This window comes from Xiphophorus hellerii, chromosome 2, assembly GCF_003331165.1.
Source record: "Xiphophorus hellerii strain 12219 chromosome 2, Xiphophorus_hellerii-4.1, whole genome shotgun sequence".
Classification (NCBI taxonomy): Eukaryota; Metazoa; Chordata; class Actinopteri; order Cyprinodontiformes; family Poeciliidae; genus Xiphophorus; species Xiphophorus hellerii.
This window is the reverse complement of record NC_045673.1, coordinates 9850130-9869790: the sequence shown is the minus strand read 5'-3', so window position 1 is coordinate 9869790 and position 19661 is coordinate 9850130. Positions and strand designations below refer to the sequence as shown.

The following is a 19661-nucleotide window of genomic DNA, read 5'->3' as shown; positions in this document are numbered from 1 at the left end:
TTAGTTATTTTTCTTTTGCTCTTGTAGGAACGCAAGCGGGTCTTAGAAGCAGAGCGGCAGGCAAGAGTGGAGGAGCTGCTTACGAAGAGGAAGGAGCAGGAGGCTCGTATCGAGCAGCAGCGGCAGGAGAAAGAGAAAGCCAGGGAGGATGCAGCAAGGGAAAGGGCCAGGTTTGTGCTCTAACATTGCTTAAATTTGGGTGTTTTTAATCTTGTTTTAGGACACATGTGAATTCAGTCCTGTTTTGATAAAATTATGAATTACTTTTTTCCATTATACAAGAATATCTACTTTCACTACTTACTAAAATGTGAAAAAGTTAAGAGTATGACTACTTTAATTCAGCAAAAATTCACTAAAATAAAAAATTTACTAAAATTCAGCAAATAGATGTAAAGCATTTGTCAATTATCTGTTATATTATTGAACAACATAAGGTATGTATGTGAGCATTTACATTTAACTACATCTTTTTAAATCTAAAGAGACCGAGAGGAGCGTCTGGCTGCTCTTAGTGCCGCCCAGCAAGAGGCCATGGAGGAGCTTCAGAAGAAAATTCAAATGAAGGTGTGCATATTTTGCTGTTTTTGCAGACATGCTCCAGGAATATCCTCTTTCCTAATAAACCTACATTGTTTTCATTGTTTTTGGATTTCTCCCAGCATGACGAGAGCAGCCGAAGGCATATGGAGCAAATAGAGCAAAGAAAAGAGAAAGCTGCTGAGCTCAGCAGTGGTCGACATGCGAACACAGACTACGCCCCTAAACTGACACCTTACGAGCGCAAGAAACAGTGCTCACTTTGTGGTGTTGTGGTATGTAATGTTTCAGAGCTTGTGTTGTCTTGTGTGTTATTTTGCTCAAACATTCAAATGGAAATTCCGCACTAGCATAAAATTCTCCATACAGCAAAATAATATGTAGGGTCAAATTAGCTGAAAGTGGAATATCTGTTCTGTAACTTTAAATGTGTCAACAGCTAACTCTGAATCAGACTCAAATGTGTGACAAATGCCAAATGTCATTAACTATTTACATAAAATAATTCTTAGGAACATTTACCAAGAGCGGCATTGGCATGTTGCCAACCAAATCATCATAAACATCATATCAACCACCGCAATGTTTATAGCTGATTATGCACAAAGAATAAATGATAGCTGCTGATGAACAATAGGAAATGGCGGAAAAGAGCCGAGCAATATGGCTAAGACTAATAAAACACGCTGGACAACAGAAGATGGAGGAAGCCGGCCATCTGTGAAATCCTGTGACTTGTCATTAAAGGTGGATGCTGCTTCACCAGATATTAAATATTTCTCCCTTTCAGCCACACACTATTTAGCACAACTCTGTTGGGGTTATTTCATTGTTGAGAATCACATGGTGGAAATGTTGTGGAAATGATTAACATTGCATTTAGACACACACTGTTAAGTAAAATTGATAATGTTATAGGATTTGCTGACCTGAATCATTATTTGATGTTGGCTTGTTTAATTATAAAAACAGGAAAAGACTAATGTACCGTTTTTTGGGCTTTGGTAATTTGAAGCAACTTTGATGCAATATTTGGCTGTCTCCATAGGAAAAATGCTGACTTGAAGGTTATTCAAAGGATTTTTAAAGAGTGCTCATTTAAATGTTGATTTAACAGCATTTATTAAACTGATGTATAAATTACTATATTCCTTTTTTTTTTTTCTTTTAAAGCATCTGGCAGTAAATTGCACAAGCACACATTTATCTTTGATTAACTGGCTGCCATTATAACAAGGGTGGGACACCTTGGCACTTCCAACCGGCATCAGATAAAGAGAAGGGTCAAGGGCAAAATAGGGAATCTTGTTAAAATGTTAACTGACCTTGGGCTGACATCTGACACCAGAGATCACGGATGGGTCAGCAGCAAGCACTTTGTTTAATGACATTAAACACAAACCACCTCAAATGGCCGGTTTGCAGAAAATGATTAAAAACTATTGCTATTTTCACTACTGCTTCATCGCGTGGCAATTTATCAGACAAGCTCTACAGTAAGACCTCCTTGAAAAAATGTTCATACCCTTTGAACCTTTGTGCTTTCAAGTTGCACAATGTGCAAACTTCCATGTATTTATTAGGGGTTTTATATATTAAACCAATACAACATAGAACATCATTAGTATGTGTAAGTAGTAGTTCCAACTCAGAATCTGTGGCAAAACACCCGATCAGACTCAGAGGACAAAGCAAAACATTCAATTTCTAGAAGTTCAAAGCCGTTAGAGACATTTTACAGAATATGCAGTGAAAAGTGGTTCTAAAAAGTATTGACTCGAATTTAGTTAATCCTTAAATTATTCATATTTAGAAGTAAAATATTTTTAATTCATTTGTTGATAATTTTTTTATGTTTCTACTGATATTTTGACAATGTATTTTTGATAATGAGCTGAAGTCATTGAGACTTGACCGCTTTCTTACAATTACCTTGATCTTTAACTCCCTCAAAATATTCACAAATGTGAAATAATTGAGGAAGTATGAATAATTTTGCAAGGCACTATTTATCCTGTGCAGGTAAATAGTGACAAACACAACCTTCCTTAAGTTGGAGTTAGTGCAGCATGTGTTGTACAATTTATTCTCTAAACTGAGGTTTAGCAGCCATAGATTGGCCCATTGTGCTTATCTGTGTGATGTATTGTGTCACCAGGGTAGAACCCTTTCTTGCTCTTGCCTCCATTGTGCCCATTGCACTGACCTCTGACCACTATGTTTGCTTTTGCAGATCACCTCAGAGGTGCACCTGTTCAGCCACACCAAGGGCAAGAGGCACCAGCAGGCCGTGCGAGACAGTAGCAGCATCCAAGGCCGGGAGCTCTCTGATGAGGAAGTGGTGCGTATCACCAACACGCTGCTGGGAACAAACATCCCTTTATTGTGTCAGAGACTAGTGCCCTGCTGCCGCTTGTGTTTTGTAAATAGACAAAGTGAAACAGCAGTTGTCCTTTTGACGTAGGCAATGTGATCGTTTATGGATCCTATTATATTCTGTCACAGCACTGTTTCTTGCTTTGTGAGGTTAGAAATGTACATAGTTAGGCTTCAGTGAAGGTTTGATGTTACCCTGTTGTCCCTAGGCCTTTTTTTTTTGTCATAGAGTGGCTTTCTGTGGGAAAGCAGCTTCTTATTGCAAGGCACTCTGTCAGGCTGCAATATGAGATTGGCTTTTCAGTAAAGCTCATTGTGTGGCTGACAACTGTTGGTGCTAGAAGCAGCCCCTTTGGTCTTCCTGCTCCTTTTATTTTACCTTTTAACACAGAACAATCAATACCTCTGACTTTTTGCTCTCTCCATTATAATAATTATTTCTTCTTATCTCACTATTTTTAGGCACTTACTGCATTTTTACTTCCCTCTTAAGTCATTAGGAGCATACATTCGGATTTACTTACACTATTTTATAACATTGTCACTGTTTTCCTAAAAGGTGTAAATCTAGTTTTTTAATCAAAATTGTAGAATATTCAAATTAATCTCACCGTTTTTAGTTGCTGTTCCTACTGATCTGTTGTTTCAGTGAAATATTTTAGCACAGCTTTGGAACCATGCAGCTATTGTGAAACTTAGCACAAACTTACATTTTTGTTTTATTTATGTTTTTTACTCAAGCTTTTTGGGTAAAGTTTCAAAATGTGATTATTGCCTAGACCAGATTAGAAGGAAGAATGTACTACATTTTGCATTTTTATTTTATTGATCATCTCTATCAACTTTGTATGACAATTGTCTGATTATATTAAAAATTTACTTTTTATGACCTGTCTTGCAGCTTTTACAAACTGTATGGTGGGTCTAGTTGCCTTGAAGATAGATTTGTTCTACACAAGTTGAAAATCTACTTTTTACTACTACTAATAGATCTTCTACTAGTACTACTACATCCATTGCCACTGTTACAACTAAGAATATATCTACCACTACTATATCTACTACTAATAAAAAATAATAAATGCAAAATGCATTTTTTATTTTAAGTATCTAAATAAATCAGTGTGTTACGTTTCCTTTGTGGTATTTAGTATGTGTATATTTAACTTGCCAATTCAGATTTTTGCCAATAGAGATTTTTTTTTTATCACTGACATTGTAAGGTGCTATAAGGTCACAATACTCCCTCACTGTTACAGTTTTATTTTACTGAAAAATATTGAACAATACCCTTGAAACGATTCAAACTTGTTTTAGCTGCATATGAGGTAGTGCTCTCAGATATAAATGAAAAGTTTGTCTTAATTCTCTTATGATTTGGTGAGCTTATTTATTAATCACCTCAGAAAAAGGTGCTTGATGTTATCTTGTTCTGAAACACTAAAACCAATATCATTGTGGTAATTTGATCTTTTGTAGAAGGATAGCTTTACCTTAAGACCAACATGACATGCAGATGTATGCCAATCAAAAGGGTTTTGTATTGAACTAAAGCACCAGTGAACAGATAAACACATCCTGTAAAATATACATTTGTAAAAATGTATATTTTAGATGTGTGACTGGCCAGGTTGTCAGGAAGAGCGAGAGACATTTCCAGCGCTATCACATTTCTGCCATCAGAGCCAATCTGTGATATTGTGCTGGAGCTGCGCCCTTGGGTCAGTGTCTTTGGTGCTTTGTTTCTGTGGTTCTGTGGTAGACAGCTGTCTGTCATCAAAGCTGAAACTCTTAACTGCTAAACTTGCCAAGAAATTGTAGTTCGTGTCTCAGTGTTGTCCACTGATATTCCAGCAGCGTTTGATCTAGCTGTTGAGATTTTTGTAATCCATGATGTTTTGGTATAGATGACTAAAATACTTCCATTAGGTAAGTGGCTTGTGCCTCTCAGAGATATTACAGATCAGCTACTTCTCAATCACAGGACAGCTTTGGTCATGAGTCATGACTGACCTGCAATATTAGTGATAAGAGGGGAAAGATACATACGTATAAGGAATATAGAAATTTAAATGTAATGAATGATTTGTTTTCAAAAATCCTACAGCAAAATACTCTAAACAACACAACAAACTTTGTCACATGGAAATTTAAATTCTTGAAAATAAGACGATGTGCTATAATTTGTTATAAGTTTTCTGAATTAATTAGTTATAACAAGAATAAATAGAGACTTACTCTGCTAATGTGATGTATGACTTTCTTTTTAGGCTTTAAATTTTGTTTTCAAAATGTAATCCATGCCTTTTATTCTTATGGAAAAGACCGTTTCACTTTCTATAGGTTAAGTTTGGATTCAGTCTGTACTTTTGTGGAACTAATTTGCTTTTGCACAATTGAGGTTTTTATTACCCCTCTCAGTGACAGCCTCCATTCAGACAGCAGGTGCAGAGACAACACTTGACCAAAGGCTATGGTATCCCACACACAGGTTAGCTCCACTACTGAAAAGAAACCCTTTATCTGATGGCCATCCTATTCTCTGGGGTGCTAGATGACAGGATAATTGGGTAATTGGTTTCTTGCACATGCATCGTGGTGTCCAAATGGAGTTACATTCCCCTGTCTGCTGGTGGAAACATCAGAATCATTTGACAGTGCCCAGACAGAAGGCAACACCTCCAGGGGGCTTGCATGTTTATGGGTGGGCTTGTAGATATAAAAGACAATGGAGAGTTAGAGGTAATCACTCGTCCTGGTGGCACACAATGTAGATCTTTTTACATGTTTGTGAGCAGTTGTGTATTCACTAGAAAACTACACCAATCAAGGTTTTGAGCCATTTCTTCCTTTTTTTTTTATTCTCTAGTTGCTAATGGGTATGGTGTGTTCACTGATAAAAAAATAGTTATTTTGAATTTCTTAACCACCTGTCATCAGTTGGCACTCATCAAGCTAAAATGTGTCCAATTCTGATCAATAGCTGGTTCCTTTGTGGGTGTCTTTGTGTTTTTTGTGCAATAACATTTCAATGTAAGTTGTTTTGGGTTTGACAATAATTATGTTTCATATGTTAGGTGTGAAACATAATTCACACCTAACATTTGGTGTTTACAACCCTGCAACATTTGACTGAATAGTTTAAACATCCAGAAAATTAAGCTGGTGGTTCAGTTTCACTCTGTGTTATATATTTTTATCTTCTACACTTGATTACATTTTCTAACAATAATTTTCCAGCTGTATATATGCCACATACCTTTTTCCATTATTTTTTTAGGAGCATCTCTCCTTAAAGAAGTATATTGTGGACATACTGACGGACAGCTCCGTCTCCTCTGAGAGTGTGAAGGATGGTGAAGAGCGCCAGAAAGCGAGGAAGAAAGCAAAGAAGCTTCGTGCCAGAATGAACTCCAGGTAATAACATCCTCTTTTTCTCTAATTCTGTCCAACAGTTTTTTGTCCCGCTTGACTCTTATCTTCTCACACACTCGAAACAAACCTGAGCCAGAACTTTTTTTATATATACTGTATATGTGACAAGGAGTCAGAAAGCGGATTATATTTGCATCCTTGCTGTCTACAAGATGGCACTGATGAGGTGAATTTATGACCACTTTCTGTGATTGGGGAGCAACGCTGCGGATCGATCCATAGGTCCTCTTCTTCCCTCTGTAAAGAGCTCTTCTCCAAATTGCTGCCATAGCACCGCCAAATCTGAAGTCTCCTTTAGTGTACAAGATATATGTTAAAGGCGGTATGAGCATGTCTATTTTTTTTCTTCTTCTACGTTATTGATTTTTAAATGATGCATCAAAGTAAATCAATAGTAATCAACAAATGGGAGGTGACGGTGCTATATGTCATAACCTGAACTTCAACTCTGTCAGATTAATTCACTGTCAAAAACGGAAGGAGAATGGAAAGAGACAATGTTGACAGTTTTTATTGACTAACAGCAGGTATAGAGATGTTATTGAGGCAGCTTATTGGAGGATTTCATCATAAACAAATTATCATCAACACATGAGATCTATTTTATATACACTCTCACACACATGCCTATATACACTTTTCAAACTGTGATAGTCTAATTAATTTAGCACTACGAAACTTCAAATAAATGGTGTCATGCTTCTAAAAAACTGTGAACACCAATCTAAAATGATTAGGAAACAAATTAATTGTTTCTAAATCATTCTATAAGTTTTTCATAATAAGAGTTATTTTTCAGTCACATTGTGTTTGACATATGGCCTGAATAGCACTGTTGAATTAAAGTTTGATACTAAAAGGAAAGTGAAGTTACTACAGCAGTAAATGTGTTTTTGTGTGTGTTTTTTTTTAGAGGTTTAATTTTGGTTAAAATCTATCATTCTATATTTAGCTTGAAGTTATAACAAAATTAATTGGAGGGAAAAAAAATCATTTTCTATATTTCCCATAATAAAATACTTTTCACTATGTGTTTGACATATTACCTGTTAATTTGGGCACTGTTAAGTTGAATGCAAATTGTAGAAAAGTGAAGTTACTTTCACTCATTCTCTCATTTTAACCATTTTTATCTAGCTTAGAATGAGAGAAAATAATTTTGGCATTTGTGGGGGTTTTTTGTCTTTTTTTCTTATCTATAAAAGTGTTACTTCTAAACTGAGATATGTGCTGTTAGTTTGTGCAATGTTACATCCCTACAATGAACACATAGAAGTGTGTAAAAAGTGTTGGTTATTTGGGGTCTTGCACACATTTGAAATAACTTAAGTGGCTAAGAATTGAACTTCTTAGCTCCCAGGATGAGGATAACTACTCTTTTAACTGATCCACAGCTGCTGCCTACCCCTACCCTGACCCAGCCTCACTCAAGAGTTATTGCAAACCTTACTGTGAGGAAAATAATGTCTTCAATTGGTGAAGTTATCCTCAAACTCTTGTGTTAGACCATGGGTCACCTGCTAAAGTTATTGATGCCCTAGATTTTTAAGAAGGCAGTTTGGATTAAGAAGGACCACCTTGAATTAAAATGGCTAGAGTTTTACACCTGATGATGATAATACTGGAAGGCAGCAAAAGCTGAAGGTAAATTTTTGGAGCAAATATTTTTAAAGTAATCGTGTAACATTCCTGCTGCAACTACAAGTGAACTTTTTGTAAGCTCATAGCTACTCTTAGCCTAGCCTCTACCAACCGCACACTGTGCCTATAAAAACTTCTTAACCCGTCGGATGTTTTACCCTTTTATGACTTTTACTAATCAAGTATGACAACAAAATTTGACTTTTTTTTTTATTATTATTTTTTTACAAAATTCACAAAAATACTGTTAAATTGAAAACTAATTTCTACAAAGTAAAAAATAAAATCTTTAACAGGAAAGGAGTGATTGCATAAACATTCAACCCCTTTAAAAGTGTCTAGTGAATTTGTCCTAATAGTGTCGCAATGAGTGGAATGGAGATCACCTGAGTACAGTGAGGCAGTCTCAAGTGATTCTAGTATAAAGACACCTGTGTCTGGAAGGTCCATTCACTGGTTAATCAGTATTCCTGGCTAATATTACAGCATGAAGACAAAACAAAAAAAAACCCCTCTCCAAGCAAATCAGAGAAGAGGTTATTGAAAAGTAGTCAATCAAAGGGTGAATGCTAAAAAATCTTTTAAGTCAGTAATCATCCCTTACAGTTCAGTTAAAGCCATTCATCAAGAACAGGAAGGATTATTTCTTGTGTAAATCTACCTAGGACAGACAGTCTTCATAAACTGAGTGACCGTGCAAGCAGAAGACTAGTGCGAGAGGCCACAAGGAAACCTGTAACTACATTGTAGGAGCTACAAGCTTCTGCACCTGAGGTAGGAAGACAAGAACTGTCTCCTGGGTTTTTCACCAGTCAAAGCTTTATGGGAGATTAGCAATGAGAAAGCCACCGCTGGAAAAAAAAACATACATCAAGTTTGACAAAAGACATGTGGGAGACTCCGAAGCAGCATCATGCCAGATGTAGAGACGTTTCTCAGCAGCAGGCCCTGGAAGGCTTGTAAAGGTAGAAGATCAAATTAATTTAACCATATGTAGGAAAATCCTGGAGGACAATTTGTTCCTACCTGCAAGAGAACTATGGCTTTGGAGAACATTTATTTTCCAGCAAGACAAAAACCAGAAGCATCCTGCTAAAGCTACACAGAAATAGTTTGAAGACAAACAGGGTGGATATTCTGGAGTGGCCTAGTCGAAGCCCAGACCTTAATCTCAGAGAGAATTTGTGGCTGAACTCGAAAAGAGCCGATCCCCACCAACCTGTCAGAACTTGATCAGTTTTACAAAGGAAAATGGAGTAAAATAGCTTCATCCAGATGCTTCATTTCAACCTGACTGAGGCAATCCAAGTACACTCTGGGTTGCATTGCAGCCAAAGTTGAGTCTACTAAATTTTGTTGTCAAAAAAGCCAAATTTTGTTGCTCACAATTGATTTGTAAAAGAAATAAAATTATAAAACATCCAAGGGGGTGAGTACTTTTTATAGGCACTATTTTTTTTATTACCAATTTTTTGATGGGGTCCATTAAATTCACGAGTTTGATTTTTACTTCTTGAGTCTTAAAAGTTGAGCATTCATGTCTAAATGAAAGGGGAAAAACTGCCCATTGATGTCTCATCTAGAATCTTGACTAAATTTGATCCAAGAATGAAATGTACTCAAGACAGGCAGTGATGCATTAAGTTTTATTCTATGTGAGAGCCAAACCTGGATTATTCAGGATTTTATGGCTTTTTTTCATCCAACAAAGTTAATCATCCACAGTCGCACAATTTCAAGTTCTTTCTGTTTGAGAGTCTGGATTAAGCCCAGGTGCATGTTTGACCGACTGCCATAATTAACTGAATCTGCGCTGAGTTTGAACTAATTTCATGTGGCAAAATATTCATAGCTAAATCAGTTTATTTATATTTTGTAGTACGGATGGAATGAAGTGGTGGGCTGCAAAAGGACATTGAGAACCAGTCATATGTCAGTAGTATATGTAAAAATAGTTTAGCTTATAAACAATTATTAATAAAAAAATAGTCTTAAATTTAAGAAAGCTTAAGAATATTTAAGAAATAAATCACAGTAATCTTTAATGAACAGTTATGATGACAAATCTTTGTAGATGGAAACTAAGTCTCATAATTTCCTAACTCCCTTCCTAACCTGGAAAATAATCTGGTTTAATGAATATGGAGTTGTCCTTGATCATCCAGACTAGTCTGATCTGAATTGTGAAATGGCTGGAGATCACTTAGTCAAACAGATGGTTTTCTACATTGATTGTTGCTGTTGAGTACTGCTTTTTCTTAAAGCCCATTCTGAACATATGTGGTGTTTGTCTTTATATTGCTGGAGTCCTGCTATATTGGTGATTTACTAACTAAAAACAAGCTTTGCTTTTGTGAAACACATTTTTTCTTTCCACGTCACAAAAACCCCTCCATTATAATCATGTTTGCGTAAGGCAGACTTATTTTCAAGCCCTCATTACAGATAATGTATGAATTATGAGAAATTTCTTAAGATAATATATTACTGTTATGCTTTTCAGAAGAGAGTATACATTCTTAAATGACTTAAGAGACAATTACAAGCTTAAACAACCATCCATCTCCTACACTTTATTCTCTGTACTGGTGGGGTTTTTTGCCTTTGTGAGTCTCAGCGGTGCTACGAAAGTGACAACATGATCTGCCTCTGTTCACCATCACTCTGCAGCAGACCCGCTGAGACCAGCACTCAAAGGCAGCAGCCCTTTAGAGGTCATAAATAACACAGAGCTCCCGTAAACATAAAGGTGAGCCACTTCACCGCTGGGTGGAAATGAACCATTTTATTGGAACACCGTATGGTGTCTGTAAAAAGTGAGGGGTTCCCACACCCACGCTCTCAATGCTGTAATGCAGTACTGTTGTATCATAAAACAGTGCAATCGTACCATAGCCAGCATTTTTATTTTTAATCAAATTGACCAACATTCGATAATGAATGTTTTTGAATTCAAAATAAACTAGTTTAATTTTATGTAAGTAGCATTTAAGGGCAAGACGGTTCGTTCTTTACAGGAGTGTCCTTGATTTGCACTTGTGCACTTATGAAGTGTTTGCTGTTGATCTAACCTCTAATTATTATGCTGTTTTAGATTTAATAGAAAACATTTAGTTCATAAGTGGTCAAATAAACATGATTCTTTCTACGCACAATAAATTGATTATATCTTGATGTTATTTCTATGCCTTTCCTGTAGTTTTTGCTACCCTGTTTTCTATAATTAGAGTTCTGAAGAAAGACTTTAACTAATTCCTTTTTTACCGAAAAGGGTATAAAAAATTCATATATTTGAAAAAGTAGCAAACAGTCCTCTGTTTTTAAAAAAAAAAATTTTATTTACGTCTTATTTCTTCCTTCCTTAGGTTTCTTACCTTTGTCTTGTTGCTCTTTGCTTATTGTGCAATTAGTTGTCATGCTCTAAGAGTTCCTGCACAGTCGTAAAAAGTCTGCCAAAGAATGAAATTAGCTTTTGTCATTTTCCAAGTCTGGAATTGAGCAGTGTCTTCTGGATTTGAGGAACACATGTATATTAAAACCCAACTAGATTAATTGTTTGTATAAGTGTCAAAACTCAAGTCCTGAAAAGTACAGATCGTTGAACTGAAAAATATAAAGGAAATCTGTGTTCTACTAATTGACTATGCTTAAATACCTGAGTTCATTAGTTGATCGAGCATAGCTGGTCCTGATTTGATAATGTAGAATATGGACAAATACACCTGTCTGATCCCTGGAAGTATCTGATTCCATCAATCATGAGATTAATTACTGGAAGACCCTTGTTCAGACTTTGATCAATAGTTTCTTATCATGTTTGGGAATTCCTGATAAAAGATATTTACCCTTAATCAGATTTCTCTTGCAAAGATGCGCGCGCACACACACACACACACACACCCCTTTTCCCCCTCAACCTGATAATGTCTAATGTCACTGAAATAATAGCACATGGTTTTTCTTACTTCCACACACTGTTAATGTGAGACATCAATGAAAATGTTACACTGTATTCTCAACAAAAGCAAGACAATGTAAAGAAAAAAATCCCAGTATTAAGTTTTGATGAGATGAGTTGACAATAGCAAAGCATTTATCCCTACGGACCCAAAGTCTGTTTATTTTAAGCTGAGTTACATGACGATTGGCTGAGAGGCCAAATAAACTGAGTGGGTTTGAACTGCTTTCCCACTTTGATCCTCTACTTCCTTTATTGACAGGCAAAGGTCTTTTTTTTTTTTCTTCATTGACTTTAAAGATGTTTTCTGCTTCTCATTTTGCAGAGCGAAGGAATATGAGAATTCAATGGAGGCAAAGAATCAGGTTCTTGACTCCCCATACAAAGCCAAGTAAGTGTAACTATATTGGTCGTTAAAACCTGTTTTTGCTTTTAAAAAATGGTTATGCTTAAATAATTTTGCAGTTTGTTAAAGAAAAGAAATCTATATTACAAAATATTCAGTTGAACTTCCTTTATGTAAGATTAATTTCAAATAAGAATTTGGGCTTTTTTTATAATGCAATTTCATTTTGCTACAAAAGAAATCATTTATTGGTCTAATAAGACATTTTAAGTTTGGAAAAACTAATAATAGTTTTATATTAGTACTATGTGTGTGATTAGGATCTTTTCCTGCGTCTTGTTTGTTTAAGGTACTGTTTTATTTTTTGTTAAATTATAGCAATTTCTCCGGGTTCCTCCCACAGTCCAAAAACATGACTGTCAGGTTAATTGGTCTTTCTAAATTCTCCCTAGATGTTTTAATTTGATTTTAACTTTGATCAAATAGTTTTTACTTTTACTTAATTGAAATGTAATTTTTACTTAAGGTTTTGAAGTATGCTGTTTTATTTCATGTATATTCATTAAGGCATAATAAATCTATTGTCTAACTTAAAAGTTGGACAAATTTACAGTTGTTCTTAGATTTACTAGTTATTTTTACCATATGTCATTATATATTTTGACATTAAAGCAGGTCAGTTTTGTTGCCTAATTTATGTAGGATAAGTTGTCTTTAAGATAATAAAGCTTGCAAATGGTTAAATGTATTCATACTTATTTTTTTAGATCTGCTGCTTTTGGTAAAAATTTAACATGAAAACTAGTTTGAACAAATTTCCCTTTTTTCCTGTCCGTTCAGATTGCAGCGTTTAGTTAAAGACCTACTGAAGCAGCTGCAGGGCCAAGATGGAGGACAGTGGGCCAACAACAAAGCATCTGGACTGGACAGAACTCTGGGAGAAATCTCTCGTATCTTAGAGAAACGGGTACATGAACAAGTCAATTACACATACACAAAGTTTCCAAGCAATTTTAGGTGCTTGGATTATGTTTTTGGTCTTGCTTTGTTCTAAATGTTTGCTGATTTGTTTTTGGTCTTATCACTTCAGTGAGCATTAGTTGTTTTGTTGAGATTCACTTTCCTTTTTTACAGTAACATTTATTCCCGCTACCCTGCCCCTGGTGATTCCCTAGCAGTGAGCAAATTAAAGACCGATGCACAATCTGCAAGAAAAGATAAATGTGTTCTTTTACTGGAGGTAAAAACAACAAAGATTTTTCTGGCAAGGATATCTCATTCTTCACACGGGCTCAAGGGCAGAACTCTTGGGAAGTTTGCATAGGTCTATCCTCCCACAACATTTGGATATAATACTTGTCGGACACCACACCATAAAAAGATTCTGCCCAGATAAATGTGTCGTCAACAAGCTACAAGAACTCTTACACTTGGGCTGAGAAAACTAAATGATGTCATTTTGTTCTTGCAGTCGTGGGAGAGGAAACAAACTCCTCTGTACATGTAGAGTAAAGGCCCGCATTGTGTTTTCACTGTTCACATGTTGCAAGTAGAGGAGCTTCCAAGCACAAGAGCAAATTATGTCTTTTGTTTAGACAACTGTAAATTCTAGTTTACCAATCAAATAATATAAGTGTGAGTGAATTGCTCACAGCTGTAAATTATGTCTATATAAGCATTAGTTGAAGCATCTGCCCCAGAAGGTTCTCTTCCCCCGCAACAAAACGCATCAATTTGAAAGTGAAGGAATTAAGAATTGCATTAACAGCCTCCATGCTTAAGATGAGGAAAATATACAGCCCACTTCCTGTTACGAGGTGTAAATTTCATGCCACGTTGCGGTTTGAATCTTCACAACAGCCTTCTGTGCATGCCTCTGGGTTTTAGAATAGAGATATTATAATCCTCCAACTGTAACGACGGGGGCGGCTGGAAGGGCCATTACCAAATTTCCCCAGAGATTTAAAGAAAGAGGTGGCGATGGTGGGTGGCAGAGCATCCTGTAAGAGATGAGGAGGAGACAAGCATGATATGAGCAGCACGCAAGCTGTTGCTACATGACGACCCCGCCCCTTAGCTTCACAAACTCCCAGTGGGAGGTCAGGGGTCAGTGGGCCACAGGGTTCTATTCAACAGTAGAGTCACAGAAAAGAGGCTCATCAAGTCTCTGTCTGCTTACATTTGGTTTGTCTTTTGCCTCAATTTAAAGGAGATTTTTTAACTCTTTTGGAAAGTTTTGCTTTAACACCTATCATCACAGATATCCAACCATTGTTCAGCAGAACTGTGATTCAGACATGAGGAAGCTTGGGGACCACTTTCCCCTCTAATCTTTTGACAAACTCAAATAAATAATCTCTCCATTATTTAACTCGGCTTGGGCCAGACGGCAACTCTCTGAGCCCAAGAGTCACTTCAAATTGAAGCCATTTAGATTATTTGACCTAACAAGCATCTCATGTCACAGACTCACCTAGTGATTTGTTTTTCTCTCCCATATCTGATTCAGCCTCCACTTTCTTAGCTAATTCTTTAGGCAGCATTCAACCCTTCTATCCTGCACGGTTGTTTGTGCCCCTTCCTTTCCACTTTACATCTGACGCTAGATCTACTTTCTGACCCAAGTCTGTTTCTCCCTCTGTGGCGTTTAAGGGTTTGTATAATGTCAAAACTGCCAGCTTTTTTTCTTCTTTTTTTTCTCTTTTTTTTAAACTTTATTTACGGTGATTGAGGAAAGCAGGGTTTTCGGCCATTTTTACTTTTATTTTTCTTTCACACACCTGCCTAATTATTAACCATGTTTATTTACTTATAGTTAAAATGTTTACAACCACTTTTAGATCAATTTTACATAAATAAGAGGAACGTATATGACAAGTTGGAGACTTTGAGGAATGTGGTTCTCCGAGGAACCGGCAACTGCAGAGTGTATTTACATTTTCATTTGGTTCCTGTCAAAGCCTGGTTCAGCTGACTGGTGGACCTGATGGAGGTTGTGAGGGGCTGTGGGGGAAGGTGAAGGACAAAGTGGCAAGACAATGGCATTTCTTGGTTGGGCCTCTGCCTGTGATAAACGCAGTTTGGATCAGCAGTGTCACAACTATGCAGCCATAAATTACTGGAATCAAGGTAAATAGAGGTTTAAGAAAATTTACGGTTTCAAAACTACTTCAATTTTCAGATTTCATTGTTCTGGTTAAAAATCCTTTTGCAATGCCAATGAAAACGCCAGAGTGGACAGAAGTTGTTTCTTTTGTGATTTTTCCTGTACAGGGTATTAAAGTAGTGGCCCTCTCCCGCTTGTTGTTGAGCCCTGTATGTCAGATTTTTAATTTGATTGTAAGTATAAAACTGGACAAGAAACATATTGTATGCACAGGGTAAATATTGAAATGCATCATTCTTCATTGAGATGAAACACATGTCGTATTGTATACACAGAAGTTTACACTTGAAAATTAAGCTTTGAAAATATTTAGTCCTGCAATTTTGTGGTATACAGGTGACCTGGTCCACTGTATGATGATGGGATTCATGTGTACCAAGACTCATCTGTCATATTAATCTGGCTGCTCTGCGTTGTAGCATTAAAGGGGGTGTGCACCTGACTTTACGTCACTGATTAAAGTCTGTCAATAATGAAGTCTGCCCCTTTGTTGTCCGTCTGTTTGCGGCACTGCATAACTGAGACTGTGTCATTCTCTTAGCAGTAATTAAACTTCCTGGTAGGAGGAGACTACTGTGAGCAATTTAGCTGGGCTGCTGGGTTGCAGATATTGTTGCAGGAATCACCAGCTGTCTGGGCCTTCCCATCAGCTGGGATAACAATAGTCTGTCTGGACAATAATTGGATGAGACTGCTCCTGTTGTATAATTCAGGAGCTAATTCTCACCCAGGTGTTGCTCTGGTCTTGGGGAAATTGTCTAACCTGTCACTATGCATTGTCGGGTCTTCTTCTAGGTCATTAACAGATAGAGTAGAGCCTCAGTGTTTGCTGTATTCTTTTGGGAAGCGGAATTATTTCAGACATTTTAACCATATGAGAAAAGACGAATAAACTCTTTGCTCTTTACATTTCTTCTTGGTTCATGTCTGTCTGGTGATCAAACTGTTTAAAACATGGACAACGTCAGTCACTTGGCTGTGGACTTTATTTGTCAAGCTAGGAAGGATAGTCATAGACTTAGACTTATTTTATTGTCATTGCACAAAGAAACATAAATGAAATTGGCAATGAAATATCATCGCTTGGCCACTGGAGCACACAAAAGTGTGCCTATAATTACATAATATACAAAATAATAATGTGTTGATAAATATATATGTTGCTAAATATATCTAGTCATGAGATTTCCACAGTTACAACCCTAACTGAAAATACCAAAATTCCACTAGAAACAAAAAAATTAAGATGATTGTATAACATGACTTGTTTAGAAAGCAGTCACAAGTTCATTTTTAAGGACCTGCTGTTTTCTAGCACAATTTCTTTCCAGGAGGTTACTTAGCTGTGATGCTTATAGAATCGGTATTCTGGTGCCTTGTAATATGATAATAAGCAGTTGGCAGTATCAGTAGATACTGCTAATTGGATGCAAATGTTTCTCATTCTCTCTCACACATATTCACAGGAAACTAAAGTAGACCATGTCTGCCTTAAGTTAGCCTGTTGGTTTAAAGCTAAGTTAGCCTTTATCTCTCTTCATCATCACAACAGAAAAATCTGTCGGCAGGAATATAAATGAACAGACAAGCAAGAAACGCTGTTCTATTTTTGTTTTGCAGGAGTCTCCAGGATTGGACAGATCCCAGTGTGCTCCTTTAATACCAGTTTGATGACCTACTATGAAAGAGCTGCTTTTTCTCACTTAGCTTAGAGGCTTTTAGATTGGTGTGTTGATGGGAGGATTAGCAGTGGGGTTAGGCCAAACTCTGTGACTGAGACTTAATTGATTAGACATGAAAACTGTGGAAATATACATAAAGGAAGTAACAATAAGGTCTTACCCAATCATTATTTCAATTCTTTAGGCATTATATAAGTTATTTCACATAATGTTTATGTTATGACATGTTTAATGTTTTTGTCAGACGCACATGTTACACCCTCACAGATCCTTTACAGTGTTAACCAGAATTTAGGAGCAATTTCCTAAGCAGCAGGCATACATGACAGATGAAGAGCTTATCTGTAATTTGGAAGAGCACTACTCTCTCAATGTGTTCAGGCTTGTTAGAAACTTCTCATCTGTGGAACAAAAGCACAGATGAAGTGGATGGATTTTAGTGCTGACACTGTGCTAAGGAACCTTGTAGGTTGACGTAGTGACGGGCGGTGGAACACATCAACCTGTGGCGTATGAGGGTGGCCCTCTGTCATCAGCTCTGTGCCAGTTTCTATCATCTCTGTCAGCTCAGATACAAACATGCCTGGTAGCCATTGGATCTCATGCCTGGCTTTGTACTAGTTGATGTAGAGGTTACTATAACAACACTTCTAACCTTCTATCAGTTACTCTATCATTACACAATGGCAGGTTGAATCTTTTTACATGTGTACAAATTAAATTATGTGAAATGAACATGGACCAGTTGCTGCCTGGCATAACAGCATAGCAACGGTTGTAAAATTGGTTTCAACCTGCAAAAGAAATTCAGTTTTACTCTTTCTACATGTTTAAAGCTGTTACTGCACACTCCCTTCCTTCAGCTAGCAGAAGGAAGGCTCCCACAATTTTTCCCCGCTTAACAATATTTCGTGCTTCAAAGAACCCAGGCAACCAATAAGTATTACAAATAATTTTAAGAATGATCATTGCTCAATATTGCTGATTTAATACAAATAATGATTGCTTGTTTGTTCTGAAATGAAATTGATCATTTTTATTTGAAGTTATTGTGGTGAAATTGCGGTGTTTTTACTTAAAGGTTGTCAGACTATTCAAAGAAACTAGGAGACAAGCCCGTTGTGAAAGTGTGTGAAGCTTAATAGATGTTAAGGTTGAAAGAAAGAAAGTAGTCCTGTATTCAAATAACATGTTGTAGTAATCCTAGTGGATACTGACACAGCAGGTGTGGTAAGACATACGCACTTAAAAAGGGCCCTCCAGTTTTATAGTCTAAATAGGTTCTAGTATCCTGATTTCTCCAGTTGCCCTGTTCTTTAATTACCAGACTGACATTTTCTCACTTTCACTTGGTCTGTTGTCATCTGCCGAGACCACCCTGGTGCTAACTAGAGCCTGCAGACCATTTGCCTTTAACTGAAACTTGATTGTTGTGGGGCGGAGCCAGACTGTGCACTTTTGAGATTAAACAGGAATACTTGAGGGACCACTTTGTTTCAGATTTCAGTCCCTCGCCTCCGTAGGAGAGGAAAAAGGTTCCCTCCCTGCTCAGTGCGGTATAATCCCCTGTCCAACCGGCTTTCCGCTGTCCCCCACCGACTGTAACTCTTTCTGTCTCTTTGACTCGACAGAATAATGCAGACCAAGTGGCCTTCCAAGTGGGCGGTGGCCTGAGCGCTTTGGAGCAAATTTTGCAGGTCATCACTTCTGTTACCACACCCACTGCAGTCCCACGTATTCCTATCAAGTGAGTACAATCCCCAAACTTCCCAATATTATTATTTTTCTGCCACTTGCTATCTCCAACTACAATGAGAGATTGTAGCCACATTTGTCATGATGTGACAAAGTTTCAGTTTCAAGCCAGCAGGGTGAGCTGTCTCTTTAACTTGTAGTCCTCTTTGACTTTGTTTTTTTTTTTTTTCCATCACCAGTTGCTTTTAAAAACTGAGGGACACTCAGCATTGACTCTGTTTTCTTTTTAGAAGAAGCTACAACTTTATCTTTAGCTTAATAATTATTGCTAGAAAAGACAGTTGTATTATTATTTGCTTGAAGCGATATTTATTTTCTAAGTTTAATTTTCTTTATGTAAATTTGTTGAGCCTGAATATTTTTTATGAACAAAACTGTCCATAAGAACCATTCCAAGAAGTTCATTTTATTTTTGTCATCGTCTCCTAAAACAAGTAGATGCAGGTCAATTTTGCTTATTTTTTGTGTTTATGGTTATTTTTATATTAAATATTATAAAACAGTATTTAGATCATTAGGTGTATTTGACAGATGGAAAAGTTGTTTTTTATGCCAAACAGAATAAAGTTTAACAAACAAACTTATTAAGTTATATCTGAAGAAAAAATCTCTTCATTGGTTAGGATAAAGCTATTTTGAGATGATCAAAGATTCCTCTTTGGGGTCATACAGATACCTCATAGTTTTTGTTTTTTTTAATGATGAATGTAGACTAATATTCATCCTCATCCTGTTCTTATATGAACCAATCCTACGCTCTTA

General features: G+C 36.7%; 1 protein-coding gene across 1 annotated transcript in view; it reads left to right on the top strand.

Annotated features, from left to right (window-relative positions):
- scaper (S-phase cyclin A-associated protein in the ER) overlaps positions 1–19661 on the top strand; it is a 66502-nt gene that overhangs the window by 19685 nt on the left and 27156 nt on the right. The window contains 8 exon segments of the mRNA XM_032583017.1: positions 28–170; positions 486–567; positions 663–815; positions 2774–2881; positions 6197–6333; positions 12276–12341; positions 13137–13263; positions 18776–18891. Coding sequence (XP_032438908.1) covers positions 28–170; positions 486–567; positions 663–815; positions 2774–2881; positions 6197–6333; positions 12276–12341; positions 13137–13263; positions 18776–18891 — 932 coding nt within the window.